The following is a 22,178-nucleotide window of genomic DNA, read 5'->3' on the forward strand; positions in this document are numbered from 1 at the left end:
ATCTTTAATTCAGCTGTCAATGGGGGTCATCCAAGTTGATCGCTCGCTAGCAGTTTTTAGCAGCCGTGCAAACGCTGTGCCGCCGCCCACTGGGGAGTGTATTTTAGCTTAGCAGAAGTACGAATGCTTGTGCAGCTGAGCTCTACAAAAACAGTTTGTGCAGTTTCAGAGTAGCTCTGAACATACTCAGCGCTTGCGATCACTTCAGCCTATTCGTGTCCGGATTTGACGTCATACACCCGCCCAGCGAACACCCAGCCACGCCTGCGTTTTTGCAAACACTCCCTGAAAACAGTCAGTTGACAACCAGAAATGCCCCCTTCCTGTCAATCTTCTTGCGGCCGTCAGTGCGAAGGAAAACTTTGCTAGAACCTGTGCACAACCACAAAGAGCTTTGTTCCAATACGTCGCGAGTGCGCATTGCAGAGCACACGCATGCGCATAAATGCCATTTTTTTCACCTGCTCGCTGCTCTGTGAGCGATCAACTCGGAATGACCTCCAATGTGCATTAGTAGTAAATAGAAAATAAATCCTAAATCATAGTAGGACTTCCATACTTTATAGATTAGGGGGTAATTTACTAAAAGGCTTAAATTTTAGCCCAATTTGGCAGATCTGAGTTTATGTCCATTTTTTATTTATATCTGACCTGATTTGGCTTTCGACATAAACACAATAGGATTTTTGTTTTACAAATATACAAAATATTTGTGATATATTTGCAATGTTATAACATTTTATGTATTTTTTTATTAGCAAAGATATAAAGAAGTGTTAAGTGCAAAAGCAAAAATAAGTACTTTGCAACATTCAAATAAATAAGAGCTAGACTTCAGTTTAGGTTCTGTACCACATTGGGCTAGACACTGTTTATTTAATAGACTTGCACACAGCATAGTGTCAAAAATAATTTTCTAGTATTATTTCACACCTGCAGTCTGTTGGAACTGTCAAGTTTTTGATGTTTTGCACTTTCCACTTTAGGACCTTAGCAGAAAATTGGAAGCAATTTGTGAGTACACAGAAAATTGCCATTTTGCTGTATGAAGAGTTGCCCGCAAACATAACGTGCAACCAACTCTGCATTGGTAGAACATGCACCTCCTGCCTCCCATTTGCAGACACACCAGGAATACGACAGGCAGTTTGGCTTCAGTGTGAGTACAGAATATGTGCAAAATACAGTATTGAATCCATATACTGTAGCTGTAGCAATTTTATCATTTTTGCTTGATTGGTGTATTTACACCTGTTTGGTTGCTACCTTGGGACCTATTTCATGTTGACATGCCCTTAATGTATAGTACTTTGGCTGTATCTACACACCCCTTTCCAACACCCATCTCAGCCCCGATGGTGCAAAGAGCAAAATGTTGTAAAAAATGTGGACAGGTACAGGGACATCTTAACAGCATTGTAGGCACTGGGCAAAGCAAATAACAGGGGCCCCTAACCACCAATTCATGGGACTCAATTAAAAAAAAATCACAACACAGAATCATAGAATTTGACGGCAGATGAGAACCGCTTGGCCCATCTAGTCTGCCCATTTACACTTACACACTAGGGTTCATTTTTGTCAGGAGACAATTAAACTACCAGTATATTTTTGAATTGTGGGTGAAATCTGGAGTACCCGGGGAAAACCCACGCAAGTACGGGGAGAATATACAGTAAACGTTCCATATAGTTAGGGCCATGGTTGGAATTGAACCCTGTGATCCTGTAATGGTAACCATTACACCTTTTATATTGCCCCTCCTGCAGTCCTGCACTGTCTCTCCACATGCTTCCATACAGTGAATGGCTGTCTGCACTCTGATTGGTGGATAGCTCCAAGCATCTACCAATCAGCATGCTGACAGCCATTCAATGTCTGACTGTAGGTTCGGAAGCAGGTAGAGAATGCTGCCTTGCTGCTTTGATTGTGTAAACACCACCCACCCCTGCTTGAAGGTCCCTAGAATTGTGGGGCCATGGGTAATTAGCCAGTATGCCTATACGTTAAAATAACCCAGGCCAAGTAGTCAGTGCTATTAATGTGTACCACAAAAAAATGCTCTTGCGCAATAAAATTAAATCCTTCTGAATGAGGTCCTACGTGCCTAAAGGTTTCCTCTGTATAAGATTATGTAGGTAGCGTGTCAGTATCTATAAGTAATGATACGTGTGCACATATACAGCCATTTCTATCAGGCACTTTTTAAATTAGCATATATTGTAAATGTTTGCAAATTCTCATCAACACACAAATGATAATGCAGTTTTTATATTTATTTTAGAACTCATCACTTACTATAACTTCATTTTTATTTGTCTTGTTTTTAAACTTTTTTTTCAACAGAAACAGATTTTTGCAGTTTCTTCAAATTATCTTACGTAGTGTTAACTTGATGTTTTCTATATTTAATATTCCTATTACACGACATATTTGTATGCTTTTAACAGACTTTGCAGTAACACACTTTGGACATCCAAGGATTTTGCTTCATTTCATCTGAAAAAGATAAGCAGAAAATGAATATATAATACAAAATAAAACCAGAAAACATTAATATGTTTTTTTTTTAAAGAAACGTAATCCTACAAACTCAAAGGGGGTCATTCCAACCTGATCGCACACTAGGTTTTTATCACTGTGCAGCGATCAAGTCCGAACTGCGCACGGCAATACACAGGCGCGTCGTACGGGTGCAAAGCGGATCATTGCTGAGCGATGGATTTTATGAAGAATCCATTCGCACAGCCGATCGCAAGGAGATTGACAGGAAGAGGGCGTTTATGGGTGTCAACTGACCGTTTTCTGGGAGTGGTTGGAAAAACGCAGGCATGTCCAATCGTTTGCAGGGTGGGTGTTTGACGTCAATTCCGGGCAAGAACAGGCTGAAGTGATCGCAGTGGCTGAGTTAGTTCTGCGCTACTTAGAAACTGCACAAAACTTTTTGTACCGCTCGGCTGCACAGGCGTTCGCACACTTGCAAAGCGAAAATACACTCCCCCATAGGCAGCGACTATCTGATTGCAGCGCTGCAAAAAGTAGATCAACTCCGAATGACCCCCCAAAGTCTGTAAAAGTAGCTATAGAGTATGCCTGAAATATCTGGTCAGTATCATTACACCAAACTATTTAATACATTGGGGTAGATTTTTAAAGCTTCTAAAAATGAAAGGTGGTGATGTTGCCCATAGCAACCAATCAGAGTCTATCATTTTCTAGGCTGCAATAGAGAAATGATAGAATCTGATTGGTTTTAGTAAATTTACCCCATTATGTAGTTGGAATAAGTTACAGGATTAAGCTGCAAATCAGTGTTTTCCCAGTACAAAATGATGCTGTGATACGTCACGTGCCTCTTACTGTGTGATTGCACCTGTACATAGGAAAATGCATCAACTTGGAAACCAATTTGCTTTATGTGCATTCTCTCAGGTGCCAGTAATTGGACATCAGTTTATACTTTCCAAGGGACAGTTTTTACACCAACCCGTGGATGTTATCTGGGAGAGGAGAGCACATTTAAAGCCAGAATTCTACAAATGGATTGAAAACATTAGGAAATAAACCTGACATTGTAAGGGTAGACATGTTACTGATGTCCCCTTACTTATATGAATTAAGGCATGAATAAGTGCAGCTGCAGCCGGCTTCATTATCCCTGCACAACTAATGTTTTCCTGTCTTCATTTATTTTGTCTACCGTGTATGTCCCTTTTCTATATGTGTTTTCTCCTCTGTCTGGTGCTGCAGAGCGCTTTGGTGCCTTACAAATCAATGACAGTAATAAGAGTAATATATTGCTGTAGAGTAACTGCATACACTATGAGGCTGATGCAGAGTGAGCTCTATGTCAGCCTGTAGGGCATAACTAGCATAAGATAGCTCGGGATCCGTTCAATTTGCCGGCTGTCGGGATCCCAGCAGTTAGGATACAGACACCGGCAATGCCGCCAGCTGGCAATACCGACAGCCGGAATACCGGTGCACGGGGGTTATTTCCACTCGTGGGTGTCCATGACACCCATAGAGCGGGAATAGAACCTGTGGCAAGCGCAGCTCGACACCGAGCCCGCAAGGGGACTTGCCCCGCTGCCGGCATTCTGTCGGGCGGGATGCCGCTGTCAGGATACTGAAAGTCGGCATCCTGCCTGGTGAGATTAAGTATGCATACCCTCCAACATGACCCGCCCCACTAGGTACAAAATGCTCTGTTTCTGGGCTTCCCTCTTAATTTATTATTGCCATCACCTGTGAGGAAACAGCTTTCTTATCATTTAACTAGCTCAAGACAGGTGATGGGAATCATAAATTAAGAGGGAAGTCCAGAAACAGAGCATTTTGTACCTAGTGGGGCGGGTCATGTTGGAGGGTATGAGTATGTAATCCGATCGCTCAGTGCACGTGGATACATGCATACAGTATGTCTCTATACAGATTTGGATGATTCTGTACCTAAGGTGCAAACACATGAAGACTGGGACCCAGAGGCAAACTATTATTATTATTACCAGTTATTTATATAGCGCACACATATTCTGCAGCGCTGTACCCCATTTATATCAGTCCCTGCCCCAGTGGAGCTTACAATCTATATTCCCCATCTCATATACACGCAGTCACATTCACGCTAGGGTTAATTTTCTTGGGAGACAATTAACCTACCAGTATATTTTTGGATTGTGGGAGGAAACCGGAGTACCCGGAGGAAACCCACGCAAGTACGGGGAGAATATACAAACTCCACACAGTTATACCTAAGGAAGTCGTATTTTTTTCTGAATGGTAAGCAGCAGCCACGCAAACCATTTAATAACCACTTGTATTTGACCAGTGAAAATGCACTGCTAGGGAATTTCTTCCATTATTTAAAATGTAGTTTTTTCTTTAATTATTTAATAAATCTTCATATATATATAATAAGGGGGAACTGTTGCTGCTGTATTAGCAATGTATCCAATGTATAATTGATGCCTAATAGTGAATGAGTATTTTGCAAAGGAAACAAATGTTTATGGCTGTAGACATACATGACATATGCCTGGCACAAAACCGGATGCATATGCTTCTAGTGCCAACAAATAAATATGCTGTTTTTATACTTTTAGCAAAATACTGTATACTATATATGTATACAGAGTATATATGCATATATACAGTACTGTGCAAAAGTTTTAGGCAGGTGCGGAAAAAATGCTGCAAAGTAAGAATGCTTTAAAAAATACAATTGTTAATAGTTTATTTTTCTCAATTAACAAAATGCAAAGTGAATGAACAGAAGAGAAATCTAAATCAAATCTATGTCCACCCTTTGCCTTCAAAGCCTCATCAATTCTTCTAGGTACACTTGCACACAGTTTTTGTAGGCACTCAGCAGGGAAGTTGTTCCAAACACCTATTCTCTATTCTCTAATTCTCTATTGCCTATTCTCCCAGAAAAGTGCGCAAGTCTCCTGCAGCTGACCTCTACCGCACGCACACACACCAACAGCCACCGGGACTCCCTGAAGTGGGCAGCCCGGGTAGGCGATGACACAATTCGTGCTGAATCATGTCATTGTAACCCTGTTTCTGCTTTACAATGCCGATAATCTGGGCATTGTATTGCAGGGGCAGGCTGCAGTGATGCGATCGCGCATCCACATCCCCATAATGTCCGCCTATGATGAAGTCACGCCCCCCTATTGTGTCAAAATGGTTGCCCCATCCTGGAGGGGGCAGTTACAAAGTCTGTATGTATCACTAAAATCACTGCATTTCGGAACTTACATTGATGAATGGACAATTGGTACAATGCAGAAAGAAAACTGCAGGGACTAAAGTCTATCCAATAGTTTAAGGAGAGTGCCAATATTTACATTATTTGTAAATATACTGTATGCCACTGTGTGCAGTCATCTCCTGTATATCACATGCAAATTACATTCACTACATTTACTGAAAAGATAAAAAACTAAATCGGCAACATTACATCTATACTTTGATATACTGTATTTCTCTTAACTTGTGTGTGTTTTCCTTGTAGTATTTACTGTTTATTTTAGTTCTGTCCCTATTCCTATTTGACCCTCAGGCTTTGTGTGAAATTCTTTAGTCATTTATTTATGAGGGTCAACTCTGGTCAAACACAACACAATGTAAGTACAGACTGAAAATATACATTGTGTCTGGTGCATAGACCTTTACTTTTTCTTTAGACTCTTAAATTACAAATGTAAGCACACAATTACATGATCAAACCTGTTTTGCCCACCCTCCTATTGGAAGTGTCTTAATTTCTTATCACAGAATTGCATCCACACAGGAGTCAATAAATAATTCATATTACTGGCTCTTTGTTGTGTGTCCCTGAACTGCACACAGAGCTCAGAGGCTGACAGCTGTGTCAGGACAAGCACCAAAGATCTGACATGACAAGTGACTAACAAGTTTCTTTCACTCTGTAGCGAATGAAGACAATGACATAACATACGAAATCCAAATTCCGCCCCAAAAAATGATACAGTTTCTTTGTCATCACCTAAAAGTGTTTGTGTCTGCTATGAGCTTATTTCCAACCCGTAACCTCTGGTCATTTTCTGTGCTGCCCACCTCCTTTATTCTCCTCACTAGCCTGGCCATTTACGCCTGTCCACGGATCAATATGAACAATTCTTGGAGAAATACGATGTCTCCATGGCAACCAAGCCACAAATTCTTAGTGGAAGGCACTGAGACCAGTTTTCAATTCTCCAGAGGTTTTTCGACTTATAAGGAACAGTGTTTTAAAATTCAGGGATGGACACACAGGAAAGAATGAGCAATTCATTGTTTACTGCCAATATAATGATACCATATATGAAGAATCCTATTCTCAACCTGGAACTATGTCATCAATTCTATTGAAAGACCAATATCTTCTGTAGTGAGATCGGGATGTACGTTCTATTTCTCTTTAAACCTACGCATTCATAAAATTTAGTATATACAAAACACCTTTGGGATCAATTTTAAAATCTGTTACATAATTTATTATAATATTGATGATTTTGATGTACGTATATATGCTAGTTAAAGGTGATTACTGCCCATACAGACGACACCTCCTCCCCTTTCAGTTTATGACATTTATAAACTAAGTAAGGCGCTTGGTTCACACTGCTGATTGTGGCGTTCTTGTTTTCCGGATCTAGGATCATTGATCCTTTTACTAAACAAATCGTCAACACATACAGGACTTGAAATTAAATGAAAAGGCTGATTAAAATTTTAGACCGTGGTACATGCAATGTTCATCTCATGGTGTATACAGGCGAGAGCAACGCATAACAATATGTAGAACTGCCTATTAATATTATTGTTATTCATTTTATTTTTATCCTTATGATATAAAGCAACAACATATCACAGCAAGAACAAAGACATACGGCGTGATGTAATGCAGTGCGAGATCACTGGAGGTGCGGGTTGCTGGCCTATCTCTGACTTTTTTTTAAAGGGGCAATCACTAACAAGGCATGGTTTTGCCTTGTAAGTGATTGTTCCTTTAAAAAAAAAGTCTGAGGTTGGCTGGAAACCCGCACCGCCGGCGATCTCGCACTGCATTACATCCTGCCGATAGTGGTAAATTTACTAAAGCTTCAAAAAATTAAAAGTGGTGATGTTGCCCCTAGCAACCAATCAGTTTCTGTCTGTCATATTTTAGGATGCAATAGAGAAATGATAGACAGAATTTGACTAGTTGCTATGGTCAACTTCACCACAGTTTAGTAAATTTACCACATGCAGTGATATGAAACAGAAAATAAAGTTGTCCCAGCCCAAATAAATGTACAAGGGCCCTTATTCCGAGTTGATCGCTCACTAGCTACTTTTTGCAGCTGTGCAAACGCATAGTCGCCGCCCACGGGGGAGTGTATTTTCACTTTGCATGTGTGCGATTGCATGTGCAGCCGAGCGGTACAAAAACATTTTGTGCAAAACAAGACCAGCCCTGAAGTTACTTATCCTGTGCGATGATCCGAGCGAAGGAGGTCCCGGAATTGATGTCAGATACCCGCCCTGCAAACGCCTGGTCACGCCTGTGTTTTTCCCAACACTCCCAGAAAACGGCCAGTTGACACCCATGAACGCCCTCTTCCTGTCAATCTCCTTGCAAACGGCTGTGCGAATGAATTGTCACTAGAAGCATTGCACAGTAATGATGCTGTTTGTACCCATACGATGCACGTGCACATTGCGGTGCATACGCATGCGCAGTTTTGCCATTTTTTTACCTAAAAATCGGCAGCGTGCGATCAACTCGGAATGACCGCAAATATCGGAGGTGTGGGGTACAACTGATACATAAGGTAGCTGAATAACAATTGAAGATGGTGGTGGAGAAAAGTTGTTGTATGGAGGACACAGCATTATCAAACTAAAGCTGCCTGTGGAATCTAGCTGCTGGGGTGGCACAGTCGGAATGAGGGGAGATAGTAGAAGGTGAAATCTTAACACATTACATTAACTGAACCTCCTTCATGTTCTAACTCCTGAGAAAGCTCTTGTACTGCATAGGCAATCTTTGGTTATTCACCAACTCAGAGTCATTGGGTGCCTGGTATACTTGTGTGACGTCATACTCAGGCGCTAGAAAGAGAACAAGGATACTTGTACCCCATAAATATAGTTACAGAGTAACTAAGGTTGAAAAAAGACAATTGTCCATCAAGTTCAACATATTTGTGGTCTCCTATGCAGTCTTATTATAGGACTAGTTATTTTTATGTTAGGACTAGTTATATCAACTATAATGCGTGCCTACGCACCATAACCCTGAATATCTTTATCCAATAAGAATTTATCTAACCCATTCTTAAAGGTGTTGACCGAGTCTGCCATTACTACTCTCTCAGGCAGGGAATTCCAAACACGTATTGTCCTTACTGTGAAAAAACCTCTTCACCTCAATGTGCGGAAACTTCTCTCCTCTAACCTAAGCGAGTGACCACGTGTCCTTTGTGCTGATCTTATAGAAAACAGGTCCCTCCCAAGCTCTGTGTATTGACCCCTTATATATTTGTAGATGTTGCTCATGTCCCCTCTTAGTCTCCTCTTTTCCAATGTAAACATGCCTAGCCTTGCAAGCCTTTCCTCGTATTCCAGCGTCTCCATGCCCTTGATTAGTTTGGCCTGCCTCTGAACCTTTTCTAGCTCCAGGATATCCTTTTTGTAATATGGTGCCCAAAATTGCACACATTATTCAAGATGTGGCCTCACTTGTGATTTATATAATGGGAGTATAATACTCTCGTCCCTTGCATCAATTCCCCATTTTATGCATGCTAATATCTTATTAGCCTTCTTTGCTGCACTCCTACTTTGGGTACTGCTGCTTAATTTGTTATCTATGTGAACCCCTAAGTCTTTTTCCAGTACAGAATCCCCTAATATTACCCCATTTAGTATGTAGGTGTTATTTTGGGTCTTGCCCCCACAGTGCATTACCTTACACTTGTCTGTATTAAAGTGCATTCTCCATTTTGCTGCCCATGCTTCCAGTTTAGTTAAGTCGTTCTGAAGAGACTCAGCATCCCCCTCCATATTTATAACCTTACACAATTTGGTATCATCTGCGAAAATTGACACCATGCTCTCTAGACCTACTGTTAGGTCGTTGATGAAAATGTTGAACAAAAGTGGTCCAAGTACAGACCCTTGTGGCACACTGCTTAGTACTTTAGTCCAATTTGAAAATGATCCATTGACCACAACGCACTGCTTCCTATTATCTAACCAATTACTGACCACAACTGATGCCACCACGAACACAGTAAAAATTCATCAAAGCAAGAGCGGAGCTGACAAAAGCAATAATAGTCGAAGTCAATGGGTTTACCAGCTGCACTGAGAAGAGATATTCAGCAGATAACCAAAACAACCCTGTCCTTGGTTACACTCCTTGGTAATACTCTATAGCTTCTCACTGCCTTCACAAATATTTAACTGTTTCTTCCTTATGAAAAGCGGATTACTGGATGTGAAAGTTACAGTACACAGCTGATTTCATTTCTAACTGTAGTCCACATACCACATACTGTAAGCATGCACCATAGTAATGGATGATAAAAGGTGTGCTTCATATTAAATAGGTATGAAGTGATTGTCTTGGTAGAACACAATTGTGTATGACTTGTAGTGTCTTACTGTATCTGAAACCATGATTCTACCCGTGTTAGTGATACAATTCAGCAAAATGGTGCACACACTCTTTAACTGAAAATGAAATGTAAGCCATGTGTTGGGGCAGATCAGCAGACTACTGACAACTACGCTGCGTCAAGACAGCTACAACACTTTGACATTTCTTAATTAAGCTGACGGATTGGAGATATGAACTATGGGGTTGGGATCACCCAGATGCAAGATTTTAAGTGAAATTAAACCAACCAACACATTTAAAAATAAATTCTTGTCCCATAGTATCATTCTGCAAATTATTATTTTGCTAATATCTACAATGGAGAAATACACAGACAGTCATCGGCAAAGTACAATATTTAATATCATCATTTAAAAAAAATGAATTACCAACTCGTTAAAATAAAAATTATAAAATCAGATATGACAGCAATCTTCAAATCTTCAATCTTCAAATTAATTAAGGTTGTGCAAGAACTAGTTTTCCTGTGTCAGCCTCTCTAAAGTCAGCTCCTAATTCAGCCGTTCTAATACTGATACCAAGTCTTTGTACAGAGGTTGGATCTTGCACATATATTTAAAAAGTGCTTCAGTCTAAAACTAATTATAATGAAGTGGTAGTGTCAGCTCTCTGTAGTCATAAAGCCTTTGGCCAATCTGAGACGTGAATTCTTGATGAAAGAGTAAAATGAAACATCTCTGCACTGCTTGACCCCTAGAGGTGATAATTAATTTGCTACTGCAGCTGCTAAAAAGGTGTTATTAGTCTGTGGCATTTTATGAGCGGTGATAACTGTTGGAGTATTTCTTACCTGGACTATCTGTGTCCTCCAACACACTCTTCTCTTGAATGGATTCAGGCTCACTGAAGTTTACAGTCTTCTCACTTTTTGACAAGTTCTCAGGTGCTATAAATTTATAAATTACAGGAAAAGTTATGCGTGACGGCAAAACCAAAAACAGTAAAAACATTACTCAATTTCTTCATGCTCACGTACTTGTTAATTACAGTTAGCAATTATACTTTGTATGAAAGAAAGAATGTTTCTATATAATGTACATACATATATATATATATATATATATATATATATATACACTGCTCAAAAAAATAAAGGGAACACTAAAATAACACATCCTAGATCTGAATGAATAAAATATTCTTATTAAATACTTTGTTCTTTACATAGTTAAATGTGCTGACAACAAAAATCACACAAAAATGATCAATGGAAATGAAATTTATTAACCCATGGAGGTCTGGATTTGGAGTCACCCTCAAAATTTAAGTGGAAAAACACACTACAGGCTGATCCAACTTTGATGTAATGTCCTTAAAAAAATTAAAATGAGGCTCAGTAGTGTCTGTGGCCTCCTCGTGCCTGAATGACCTCCCTACAACGCCTGGGCATGCTCCTGATGAGGTGGCGGATGGTCTCCTGAGGGATCTCTTCCCAGACCTGGACTAAAGCGTCCGCCAACTCCTGGACAGTCTGTGGTGCAATGGATTGAGCGAGACATGATGTCCCAGATGTGCTCAATTGGATTCAGGTCTGGGGAACGGGCGGGCCAGTCCATAGCATCAATGCCTTCGTCTTGCAGGAACTGCTGACACACTCCAGCCACATGAGGTCTAGCATTGTCTTGCATTAGGAGGAATCCAGGGCCAACCGCACCAGCATATGGTCTCACAAGGGGTTTGAGGATCTCATCTCGGTACCTAATGGCAGCCAGGCTACCTCTGGCGAGCACATGGAGGGCTGTGCGGTCCCCCAAAGAAATGCCACCCCACACCATTACTGACCCACAGCCAAACCGGTCATGCTGGAGGATGTTGCAGGCAGCAGAACATTCTCCTTGGCGTCTCCAGACTCTGTCACGTCTGTCACGTGCTTAGTGAGAACCTGCTTTCATCTGTGAAGAGCACAGGGCGCCAGTGGCGAATTTGCCAATCTTGGTGTTCTCTGTCAAATGCCAAATGTCCTGCACGGTGTTGGGCTGTAAGCACAACCCCCACCTGTGGACGTCGGGCCCTCATACCACCCTCATGGAGTCTGTTTCTGATCGTTTGAGTAGACACATGCACATTTGTGGCTTGCTGGAGGTCATTTTTCAGGGCTCTGGCAGTGCTCCTCCTGTTCCTCCTTGCACAAAGGCGGAGATAGCGGTCCTGCTGCTGGGTTGTTGCCCTCCTACGGCCTCCTCCACGTCTCCTGGTGCACTGGCCTGTCTCCTGGTAGCGCCTCCATACTCTAGACACTACGCTGATAGACACAGCAAACCTTCTTGCCACAGCTCGAATTGATGTGCCATACTGGATGAGCTGCACTACCTGAGCCACTTGTGTGGGTTGTAGGGAGGTCATACAGGCACGTGGAGGCCACACACACTACTGAGCCTCATTTTGACTTGTTTTAAGGACATTACATCAAAGTTGGATCAGCCTGTAGTGTGTTTTTCCACTTTAATTTTGAGGGTGACTCCAAATCCAGACCTCCATGGTTTAATAAATTTGATCTCCATTGATAATTTTTGTGTGATTTTGTTGTCAGCACATTCAACTATGTAAAGAACAAAGTATTTAATAAAAATATTTCATTCATTCAGATCTAGGATGTGTTATTTTAGTGTTCCCTTTATTTTTTTGAGCAGTGTATATATGTCTGTATATACTCAATATATACATTACTGTATACTTACATTGCATAGGCACAGTACAATAAAGATATGAAATTTTTGTAGTTGAACATATTACTATATATAATATTAAATAAAACATCAAATTAATCTGCATGAAGTGATATTTAAAGTGCATCAAATCGCTCTTTATGCACATCATAATTCTCCAGCATACTTCAGACACCTACTATCATCAACTTGAGTATGGCACTACAGGTCTTAGTGTACTCAAGATGCCATGGTATGTTGGCACTTGTAGTTCTACAAGCAACATAGGAGGTAATTCAGATCTGATCCCTGCTGTGCGTTTTTGCACAGTGGGCGATCAAGTCATAACAGTGCATGCGTATGCACCACAATGCGCACGCTTCGGACAACAACAGGCATCACTGGTCAGCGAAGGGATGGTGCGAAAAATCCGAATGCACGGGCGTTTGCAATGTGATTGACAGGAAGAGGTCATTTGTGGGTGGCAACTGACCGTTTACAGGAAGTGTCTGGAAAAATGCAGGTGTGCCCAAGCGTATTCAGGGAGGATGTCTGACGTCAGCTCCGGCTCCAGTCAGCCTGATTCAATCACACTGGAAGAGTAAGTCCTGCGCTGCGCAGAGACTGCACACAAAGAATTTTAGCAGCTCGGCGTACACATAGCATTGCACACTTGCACATCAAAAATACACTCCCACTGTAGACAGCGACTATCTGAACGCAGCATAGAAAAAAACGCAGCCCAGCGATCAGATCTGAATTACCCCCATATTACTGAAACAGTGTATGGCAGCCAGGGATTGCTGGTACCAGTAGTGCCACATACAAAAATGCTAATTTCTTAAATGTAACTGTTTATTACTAAAATACCAACCGAACCTGTGAGGTAATATGAGTCCTGTGAGCAGATCACTCTATAAGAAGCCCAACTTGCCTTTTCCTGGTGCTAGCAGAAACTTTGCGGGAAGGAACCACACACTATTTGTCCCTACACAATTGTCATAATCAGACCAAACTAAGGAGCGCATGTACTGTTGCTACAGGGTTAGAGCACCCGAGACAGACACGACATGTAAACCTGTATCTACTGTATTCAGCAATTACATGAAAACACTACAACTGTTCTATTCTTACAGTACCCATTCCCTGACCAAATTTCGGCTTTCCAGGTCAGGCTAACACAAAAATCATACATGGCTTTAAGGATACACATTATTGGTGCACAAGTGCAGTGTGAAAAAGGTATATTGGGGGTAATTCCAAGTTGATCGCAGCAGGAATTTGGTTAGCAGTTGGTCAAAACCATGTGCACTGCAGGGGAGGCAGATATAACATGTGCAGAGAGAGTTAGATTTGGGTGTGGTGTGTTCAATCTGCAATCTAAATTGCAGTGTAAATATAAAGCAGCCAGAATTTACCCTGCACAGAAACAAAATAACCCACCCAAATCTAACTCTCTCTGCACATGTTATATCTGCCTCCCCTGCAGTGCACATGGTTTTGACCAACTGCTAACCAAATTCCTGCTGCGATCAACTTGGAATTACCCCCATTGTTAGTTAAAAGCTACAAATGTGCAATTTGTACAGGTAATGCTGTTCTATACTTTATACCAGGTGACTCAATTACAATAATTTTGTGAAACATTTGTTAACTTTCATCATAGCTATTAATCATACCAAATTCAATCACGCTAATAATATCAAGTAACCTACATGGTAGTAGGGGGCAAGTGCTATCCTGACGTGTGGTGAGGTCAATGGTTGGGGAGGCACTGGCTAGTAGACACTGGCTAGTATCAGAGCCAGATTGAGACACACATATATGATTTGGTGGTGAGTTTTGACTATAAAATGATTAGAATAATACAAGGATGATATAAATAATTCCAAAAAAGATTATATTTATAAGTTATATATATCTTCTTTTTATTACTCTAATCATACAGTCAAAACTCTGGAGCTTTGCCTACACTGCCTACCCTGACAGCACTTCACTGCCTGACAGTGACAGAGTGACAAAGGAATAAGAGCGTGATGCTTACCAGTACCAAAATGTTACTGATGTCCTGCCTTTGGGAATTTCCAATTTAATCAAGTAAAGTTCACGGTGGGGGAGAATCAACATCTTACCAAGGGGGTCATTCCAAGTTGTTCGCTCGTTGCCGATTTTCGCAACGGAGCGATTAAGGCAAAAATGTGCATGAGCATGGTACGCAGTGCGCATGCGCTAAGTAATTCAGCACAAAACTTAGTAGATTTACTCACGTCCGAATGAAGAATTTTCATCGTTGAAGTGATCGGAGTGTGATTGACAGGAAGTGGGTGTTTCTGGGCGGAAACTGAACGTTTTCTGGGAGTGTGCGGAAAAACGCAGGCGTGCCAGGATTAAATGCAGGAGTGTCTGGAGAAACAGGGGAGTGGCTGGCAAAACGCAGGGCGTGTTTGTGACGTCAAACCAGGAATGAAACGGGCTGAGCTGATCGCAGTGTAGGAGTAAGTCTCGAGCTACTCAGAAACTGCTAAGAATTATTTATTCGCAATTCTGCTACTTTTTCGTTCGCACTTCTGCTAAGCTAAGATACACTCCCAGAGGGCGGCGGCCTAGCGTGTGCAATGCTGCTAAAAGCAGCTAGCGAGCGAACAACTCGGAATGAGGGCCTAAGAGAGAGCGGTGAGCATCAGAGCCTTAAAGGGACCCACTGAATTAGGGACTACTCTAACCAAGGTAAAAGAACTCTTTATATTATCAGAACATTACTTTTAAGCTTTAAGTGGAATTTTAAAGCTACATGACTACTTAGACAATACATTTTACTAACCTTTCATAAAGCCTTTTCCTCTAGCCAAAGTATTGGAGACATTTGTAGAATAACACACTGGTGAATCAATTTTGATACCTGCTTTAAAGTGGCACAGAGGGTTTTGAGGGGGAGGACCAATCACAAGCCTCAGTCTACTGACTGTAGCTTGGGATTGGTCCCCCTGTTAACCACATTGCCTCCTGGAAAAAATGGCTGCACAATTGCACATACACCTCTGGGGCTCCGGCTATGGTAAGAAGGTTAGTAAAATGTATCTAGTAGGAAGTAGAGATGAGCGCCTGAAATTTTTCGGGTTTTGTGTTTTGGTTTTGGGTTCGGTTCCACGGCCGTGTTTTGGGTTCGAACGCGTTTTGGCAAAACCTCACCGAATTTTTTTTGTCGGATTCGGGTGTGTTTTGGATTCGGGTGTTTTTTTCAAAAAACACTAAAAAACAGCTTAAATCATAGAATTTGGGGGTCATTTTGATCCCAAAGTATTATTAACCTCAAAAACCATAATTTACACTCATTTTCAGTCTATTCTGAATACTTCACACCTCACAATATTATTTTTAGTCCTAAAATTTGCACCGAGGTCGCTGTGTGAGTAAGATAAGCGACCCTAGTGGCCGACACAAACACCGGGCCCATCTAGGAGTGGCACTGCAGTGTCACGCAGGATGTCCCTTCCAAAAAACCCTCCCCAAACAGCACATGACGCAAAGAAAAAAAGAGGCGCAATGAGGTAGCTGTGTGAGTAAAATTAGCGACCCTAGTGGCCGACACAAACACCGGGCCCATCTAGGAGTGGCACTGCAGTGTCACGCAGGATGGCCCTTCCAAAAAACCCTCCCCAAACAGCACATGACGCAAAGAAAAAAAGAGGCGCAATGAGGTAGCTGTGTGAGTAAGATTAGCGACCCTAGTGGCCGACACAAACACCGGGCCCATCTAGGAGTGGCACTGCAGTGTCACGCAGGATGTCCCTTCCAAAAAACCCTCCCCAAACAGCACATGACGCAAAGAAAAAAAGAGGCGCAATGAGGTAGCTGTGTGAGTAAGATTAGCGACCCTAGTGGCCGACACAAACACCGGGCCCATCTAGGAGTGGCACTGCAGTGTCACGCAGGATGTCCCTTCCAAAAAACCCTCCCCAAACAGCACATGACGCAAAGAAAAAAAGAGGCGCAATGAGGTAGCTGACTGTGTGAGTAAGATTAGCGACCCTAGTGGCCGACACAAACACCGGGCCCATTTAGGAGTGGCACTGCAGTGTCACGCAGGATGTCCCTTCCAAAAAACCCTCCCCAATCAGCACATGATGCAAAGAAAAAGAAAAGAAAAAAGAGGTGCAAGATGGAATTGTCCTTGGGCCCTCCCACCCACCCTTATGTTGTATAAACAAAACAGGACATGCACACTTTAACCAACCCATCATTTCAGTGACAGGGTCTGCCACACGACTGTGACTGATATGACGGGTTGGTTTGGACCCCCCCAAAAAAGAAGCAATTAATCTCTCCTTGCACAAACTGGCTCTACAGAGGCAAGATGTCCACCTCATCATCACCCTCCGATATATCACCGTGTACATCCCCCTCCTCACAGATTATCAATTCGTCCCCACTGGAATCCACCATCTCAGCTCCCTGTGTACTTTGTGGAGGCAATTGCTGCTGGTCAATGTCTCCGCGGAGGAATTGATTATAATTCATTTTAATGAACATCATCTTCTCCACATTTTCTGGATGTAACCTCGTACGCCGATTGCTGACAAGGTGAGCGGCGGCACTAAACACTCTTTCGGAGTACACACTTGTGGGAGGGCAACTTAGGTAGAATAAAGCCAGTTTGTGCAAGGGCCTCCAAATTGCCTCTTTTGCCTGCCAGTATAAGTACGGACTGTGTGACGTGCCTACTTGGATGCGGTCACTCATATAATCCTCCACCATTCTATCAATGTTGAGAGAATCATATGCAGTGACAGTAGACGACATGTCCGTAATCGTTGTCAGGTCCTTCAGTCCGGACCAGATGTCAGCATCAGCAGTCGCTCCAGACTGCCCTGCATCACCGCCAGCGGGTGGGCTCGGAATTCTGAGACTTTTCCTCGCACCCCCAGTTGCGGGAGAATGTGAAGGAGGAGATGTTGACAGGTCGCGTTCCGCTTGACTTGACAATTTTGTCACCAGCAGGTCTTTCAACCCCAGCAGACTTGTGTCTGCCGGAAAGAGAGATCCAAGGTAGGCTTTAAATCTAGGATCGAGCACGGTGGCCAAAATGTAGTGCTCTGATTTCAACAGATTGACCACCCGTGAATCCTTGTTAAGCGAATTAAGGGCTCCATCCACAAGTCCCACATGCCTAGCGGAATCGCTCCGTGTTAGCTCCTCCTTCAATGTCTCCAGCTTCTTCTGCAAAAGCCTGATGAGGGGAATGACCTGACTCAGGCTGGCAGTGTCTGAACTGACTTCACGTGTGGCAAGTTCAAAGGGCATCAGAACCTTGCACAACGTTGAAATCATTCTCCACTGCGCTTGAGACAGGTGCATTCCACCTACTATATCGTGCTCAATTGTATAGGCTTGAATGGCCTTTTGCTGCTCCTCCAACCTCTGAAGCATATAGAGGGTTGAATTCCACCTCGTTACCACTTCTTGCTTCAGATGATGGCAGGGCAGGTTCAGTAGTTTTTGGTGGTGCTCCAGTCTTCTGTACGTGGTGCCTGTATGCCGAAAGTGTCCCGCAATTCTTCTGGCCACCGACAGCATCTCTTGCACGCCCCTGTCGTTTTTTAAAAAATTCTGCACCACCAAATTCAAGGTATGTGCAAAACATGGGACGTGCTGGAATTTGCCCATATTTAATGCACACACAATATTGCTGGCGTTGTCCGATGCCACAAATCCACAGGAGAGTCCAATTGGGGTAAGCCATTCCGCGATGATCTTCCTCAGTTGCCGTAAGAGGTTTTCAGCTGTGTGCGTATTCTGGAAAGCGGTGATACAAAGCGTAGCCTGCCTAGGAAAGAGTTGGCATTTGCGAGATGCTGCTACTGGTGCCGCCGCTGCTGTTCTTGCGGCGGGAGTCCATACATCTACCCAGTGGGCTGTCACAGTCATATAGTCCTGACCCTGCCCTGCTCCACTTGTCCACATGTCCGTGGTTAAGTGGACATTGGGTACAACTGCATTTTTTAGGACACTGGTGAGTCTTTTTCTGACGTCCGTGTACATTCTCGGTATCGCCTGCCTAGAGAAGTGGAACCTAGATGGTATTTGGTAACGGGGGCACACTGCCTCAATAAATTGTCTAGTTCCCTGTGAACTAACGGCGGATACCGGACGCACGTCTAACACCAACATAGTTGTCAAGGCCTCAGTTATCCGCTTTGCAGTAGGATGACTGCTGTGATATTTCATCTTCCTCGCAAAGGACTGTTGAACAGTCAATTGCTTACTGGAAGTAGTACAAGTGGGCTTACGACTTCCCCTCTGGGATGACCATCGACTCCCAGCGGCAACAACAGCAGCGCCAGCAGCAGTAGGCGTTACACGCAAGGATGCATCGGAGGAATCCCAGGCAGGAGAGGACTCGTCAGAATTGCCAGTGACATGGCCTGCAGGACTATTGGCATTCCTGGGGAAGGAGGAAATTGACACTGAGGGAGTTGGTGGGGTGGTTTGCATGAGCTTGGTTACAAGAGGAAGGGATTTACTGGTCAGTGGACTGCTTCCGCTGTCACCCAAAGTTTTTGAACTTGTCACTGACTTATTATGAATGCGCTGCAGGTGACGTATAAGGGAGGATGTTCCGAGGTGGTTAACGTCCTTACCCCTACTTATTACAGCTTGACAAAGGGAACACACGGCTTGACACCTGTTGTCCGCATTTCTGGTGAAATACCTCCACACCGAAGAGCTGATTTTTTTGGTATTTTCACCTGGCATGTCAACGGCCATATTCCTCCCACGGACAACAGGTGTCTCCCCGGGTGCCTGACTTAAACAAACCACCTCACCATCAGAATCCTCCTGGTCAATTTCCTCCCCAGCGCCAGCAACACCCATATCCTCCTCATCCTGGTGTACTTCAACACTGACATCTTCAATCTGACTATCAGGAACTGGACTGCGGGTGCTCCTTCCAGCACTTGCAGGGGGCGTGCAAATGGTGGAAGGCGCATGCTCTTCACGTCCAGTGTTGGGAAGGTCAGGCATCGCAACCGACACAATTGGACTCTCCTTGTGGATTTGGGATTTCGAAGAATGCACAGTTCTTTGCTGTGCTGCTTTTGCCAGCTTGAGTCTTTTCATTTTTCTAGCGAGAGGCTGAGTGCTTCCATCCTCATGTGAAGCTGAACCACTAGCCATGAACATAGGCCAGGGCCTCAGCCGTTCCTTGCCACTCCGTGTCGTAAATGGCATATTGGCAAGTTTACGCTTCTCCTCCGACAATTTTATTTTAGGTTTTGGAGTCCTTTTTTTTCTGATATTTGGTGTTTTGGATTTGACATGCTCTGTACTATGACATTGGGCATCGGCCTTGGCAGACGACGTTGCTGGCATTTCATCGTCTCGGCCATGACTAGTGGCAGCAGCTTCAGCACGAGGTGGAAGTGGATCTTGATCTTTCCCTAATTTTGGAACCTCAACATTTTTGTTCTCCATATTTTAATAGGCACAACTAAAAGGCACCTCAGGTAAACAATGGAGATGGATACTAGTATACAATTATGGACTGCCTGCCGAGTGCAGACACAGAGGTAGCCACAGCCGTGAACTACCGTACTGTACTGTGTCTGCTGCTAATATAGACTGGTTGATAAAGAGATAGTATACTCGTAACTAGTATGTATGTATAAAGAAAGAAAGAAAAACCACGGTTAGGTGGTATATACAATTATGGACGGGCTGCCGAGTGCCGACACAGAGGTAGCCACAGCCGTGAACTACCGCACTGTACTGTGTCTGCTGCTAATATATAGACTGGTTGATAAAGAGATAGTATACTCGTAACTAGTATGTATGTATAAAGAAAGAAAGAAAAACCACGGTTAGGTGGTATATACAATTATGGACGGGCTGCCGAGTGCCGACACAGAGGTAGCCACAGCCGTGAACTACCGCACTGTACTGTGTCTGCTGCTAATATAGACTGGTTGATAAAGAGATAGTATACTCGTAACTAGTATGTATGTATAAAGAAAGAAAAAAAAACCACGGTTAGGTGGTATATACAATTATGGACGGGCTGCCGAGTGCCGACACAGAGGTAGCCACAGCCGTGAACTACCGCACTGTACTGTGTCTGCTGCTAATATAGACTGGTTGATAAAGAGATAGTATACTCGTAACTAGTATGACTATAAAGAAAGAAAAAAAAACCACGGTTAGGTGGTATATACAATTATGGACGGGCTGCCGAGTGCCGACACAGAGGTAGCCACAGCCGTGAACTACCGCACTGTACTGTGTCTGCTGCTAATATATAGACTGGTTGATAAAGAGATAGTATACTCGTAACTAGTATGTATGTATAAAGAAAGAAAAAAAAACCACGGTTAGGTGGTATATACAATTATGGACGGGCTGCCGAGTGCCGACACAGAGGTAGCCACAGCCGTGAACTACCGCACTGTACTGTGTCTGCTGCTAATATAGACTGGTTGATAAAGAGATAGTATACTCGTAACTAGTATGTATGTATAAAGAAAGAAAAAAAAACCACGGTTAGGTGGTATATACAATTATGGACGGGCTGCCGAGTGCCGACACAGAGGTAGCCACAGCCGTGAACTACCGCACTGTACTGTGTCTGCTGCTAATATATAGACTGGTTGATAAAGAGATAGTATACTCGTAACTAGTATGTATGTATAAAGAAAGAAAAAAAAACCACGGTTAGGTGGTATATACAATTATGGACGGGCTGCCGAGTGCCGACACAGAGGTAGCCACAGCCGTGAACTACCGCACTGTACTGTGTCTGCTGCTAATATATAGACTGGTTGATAAAGAGATAGTATACTCGTAACTAGTATGTATGTATAAAGAAAGAAAGAAAAACCACGGTTAGGTGGTATATACAATTATGGACGGGCTGCCGAGTGCCGACACAGAGGTAGCCACAGCCGTGAACTACCGCACTGTACAGTGTCTGCTGCTAATATAGACTGGTTGATAAAGAGATAGTATACTCGTAACTAGTATGTATGTATAAAGAAAGAAAAAAAAACCACGGTTAGGTGGTATATACAATTATGGACGGGCTGCCGAGTGCCGACACAGAGGTAGCCACAGCCGTGAACTACCGCACTGTACTGTGTCTGCTGCTAATATAGACTGGTTGATAAAGAGATAGTATACTCGTAACTAGTATGTATGTATAAAGAAAGAAAAAAAAACCACGGTTAGGTGGTATATACAATTATGGACGGGCTGCCGAGTGCCGACACAGAGGTAGCCACAGCCGTGAACTACCGCACTGTACTGTGTCTGCTGCTAATATAGACTGGTTGATAAAGAGATAGTATACTCGTAACTAGTAT

General features: G+C 43.0%; 1 protein-coding gene across 3 annotated transcripts in view; it reads right to left on the reverse strand.

The window, feature by feature from the left end:
* Window positions 1-2,392: 2,392 nt before the first annotated feature.
* WDR72 (WD repeat domain 72) overlaps window positions 2,393-22,178 on the reverse strand; it is a 417,276-nt gene continuing 397,490 nt past the window's right edge. For all 3 annotated transcript variants that reach the window (XM_063926109.1, XM_063926110.1, XM_063926112.1), the window contains 2 exons: window positions 10,971-11,066; window positions 2,393-2,499 (listed from right to left, as the gene is read on the reverse strand). In XM_063926109.1, coding sequence (XP_063782179.1) covers window positions 2,444-2,499; window positions 10,971-11,066 — 152 coding nt within the window. In that variant the 3' untranslated portion in view covers window positions 2,393-2,443. The remainder of the gene's footprint in view (window positions 2,500-10,970; window positions 11,067-22,178) is intronic.

The sequence above is a fragment of the Pseudophryne corroboree genome, chromosome 6, assembly GCF_028390025.1.
Source record: "Pseudophryne corroboree isolate aPseCor3 chromosome 6, aPseCor3.hap2, whole genome shotgun sequence".
In the NCBI taxonomy this organism is placed as follows: domain Eukaryota; kingdom Metazoa; phylum Chordata; class Amphibia; order Anura; family Myobatrachidae; genus Pseudophryne; species Pseudophryne corroboree.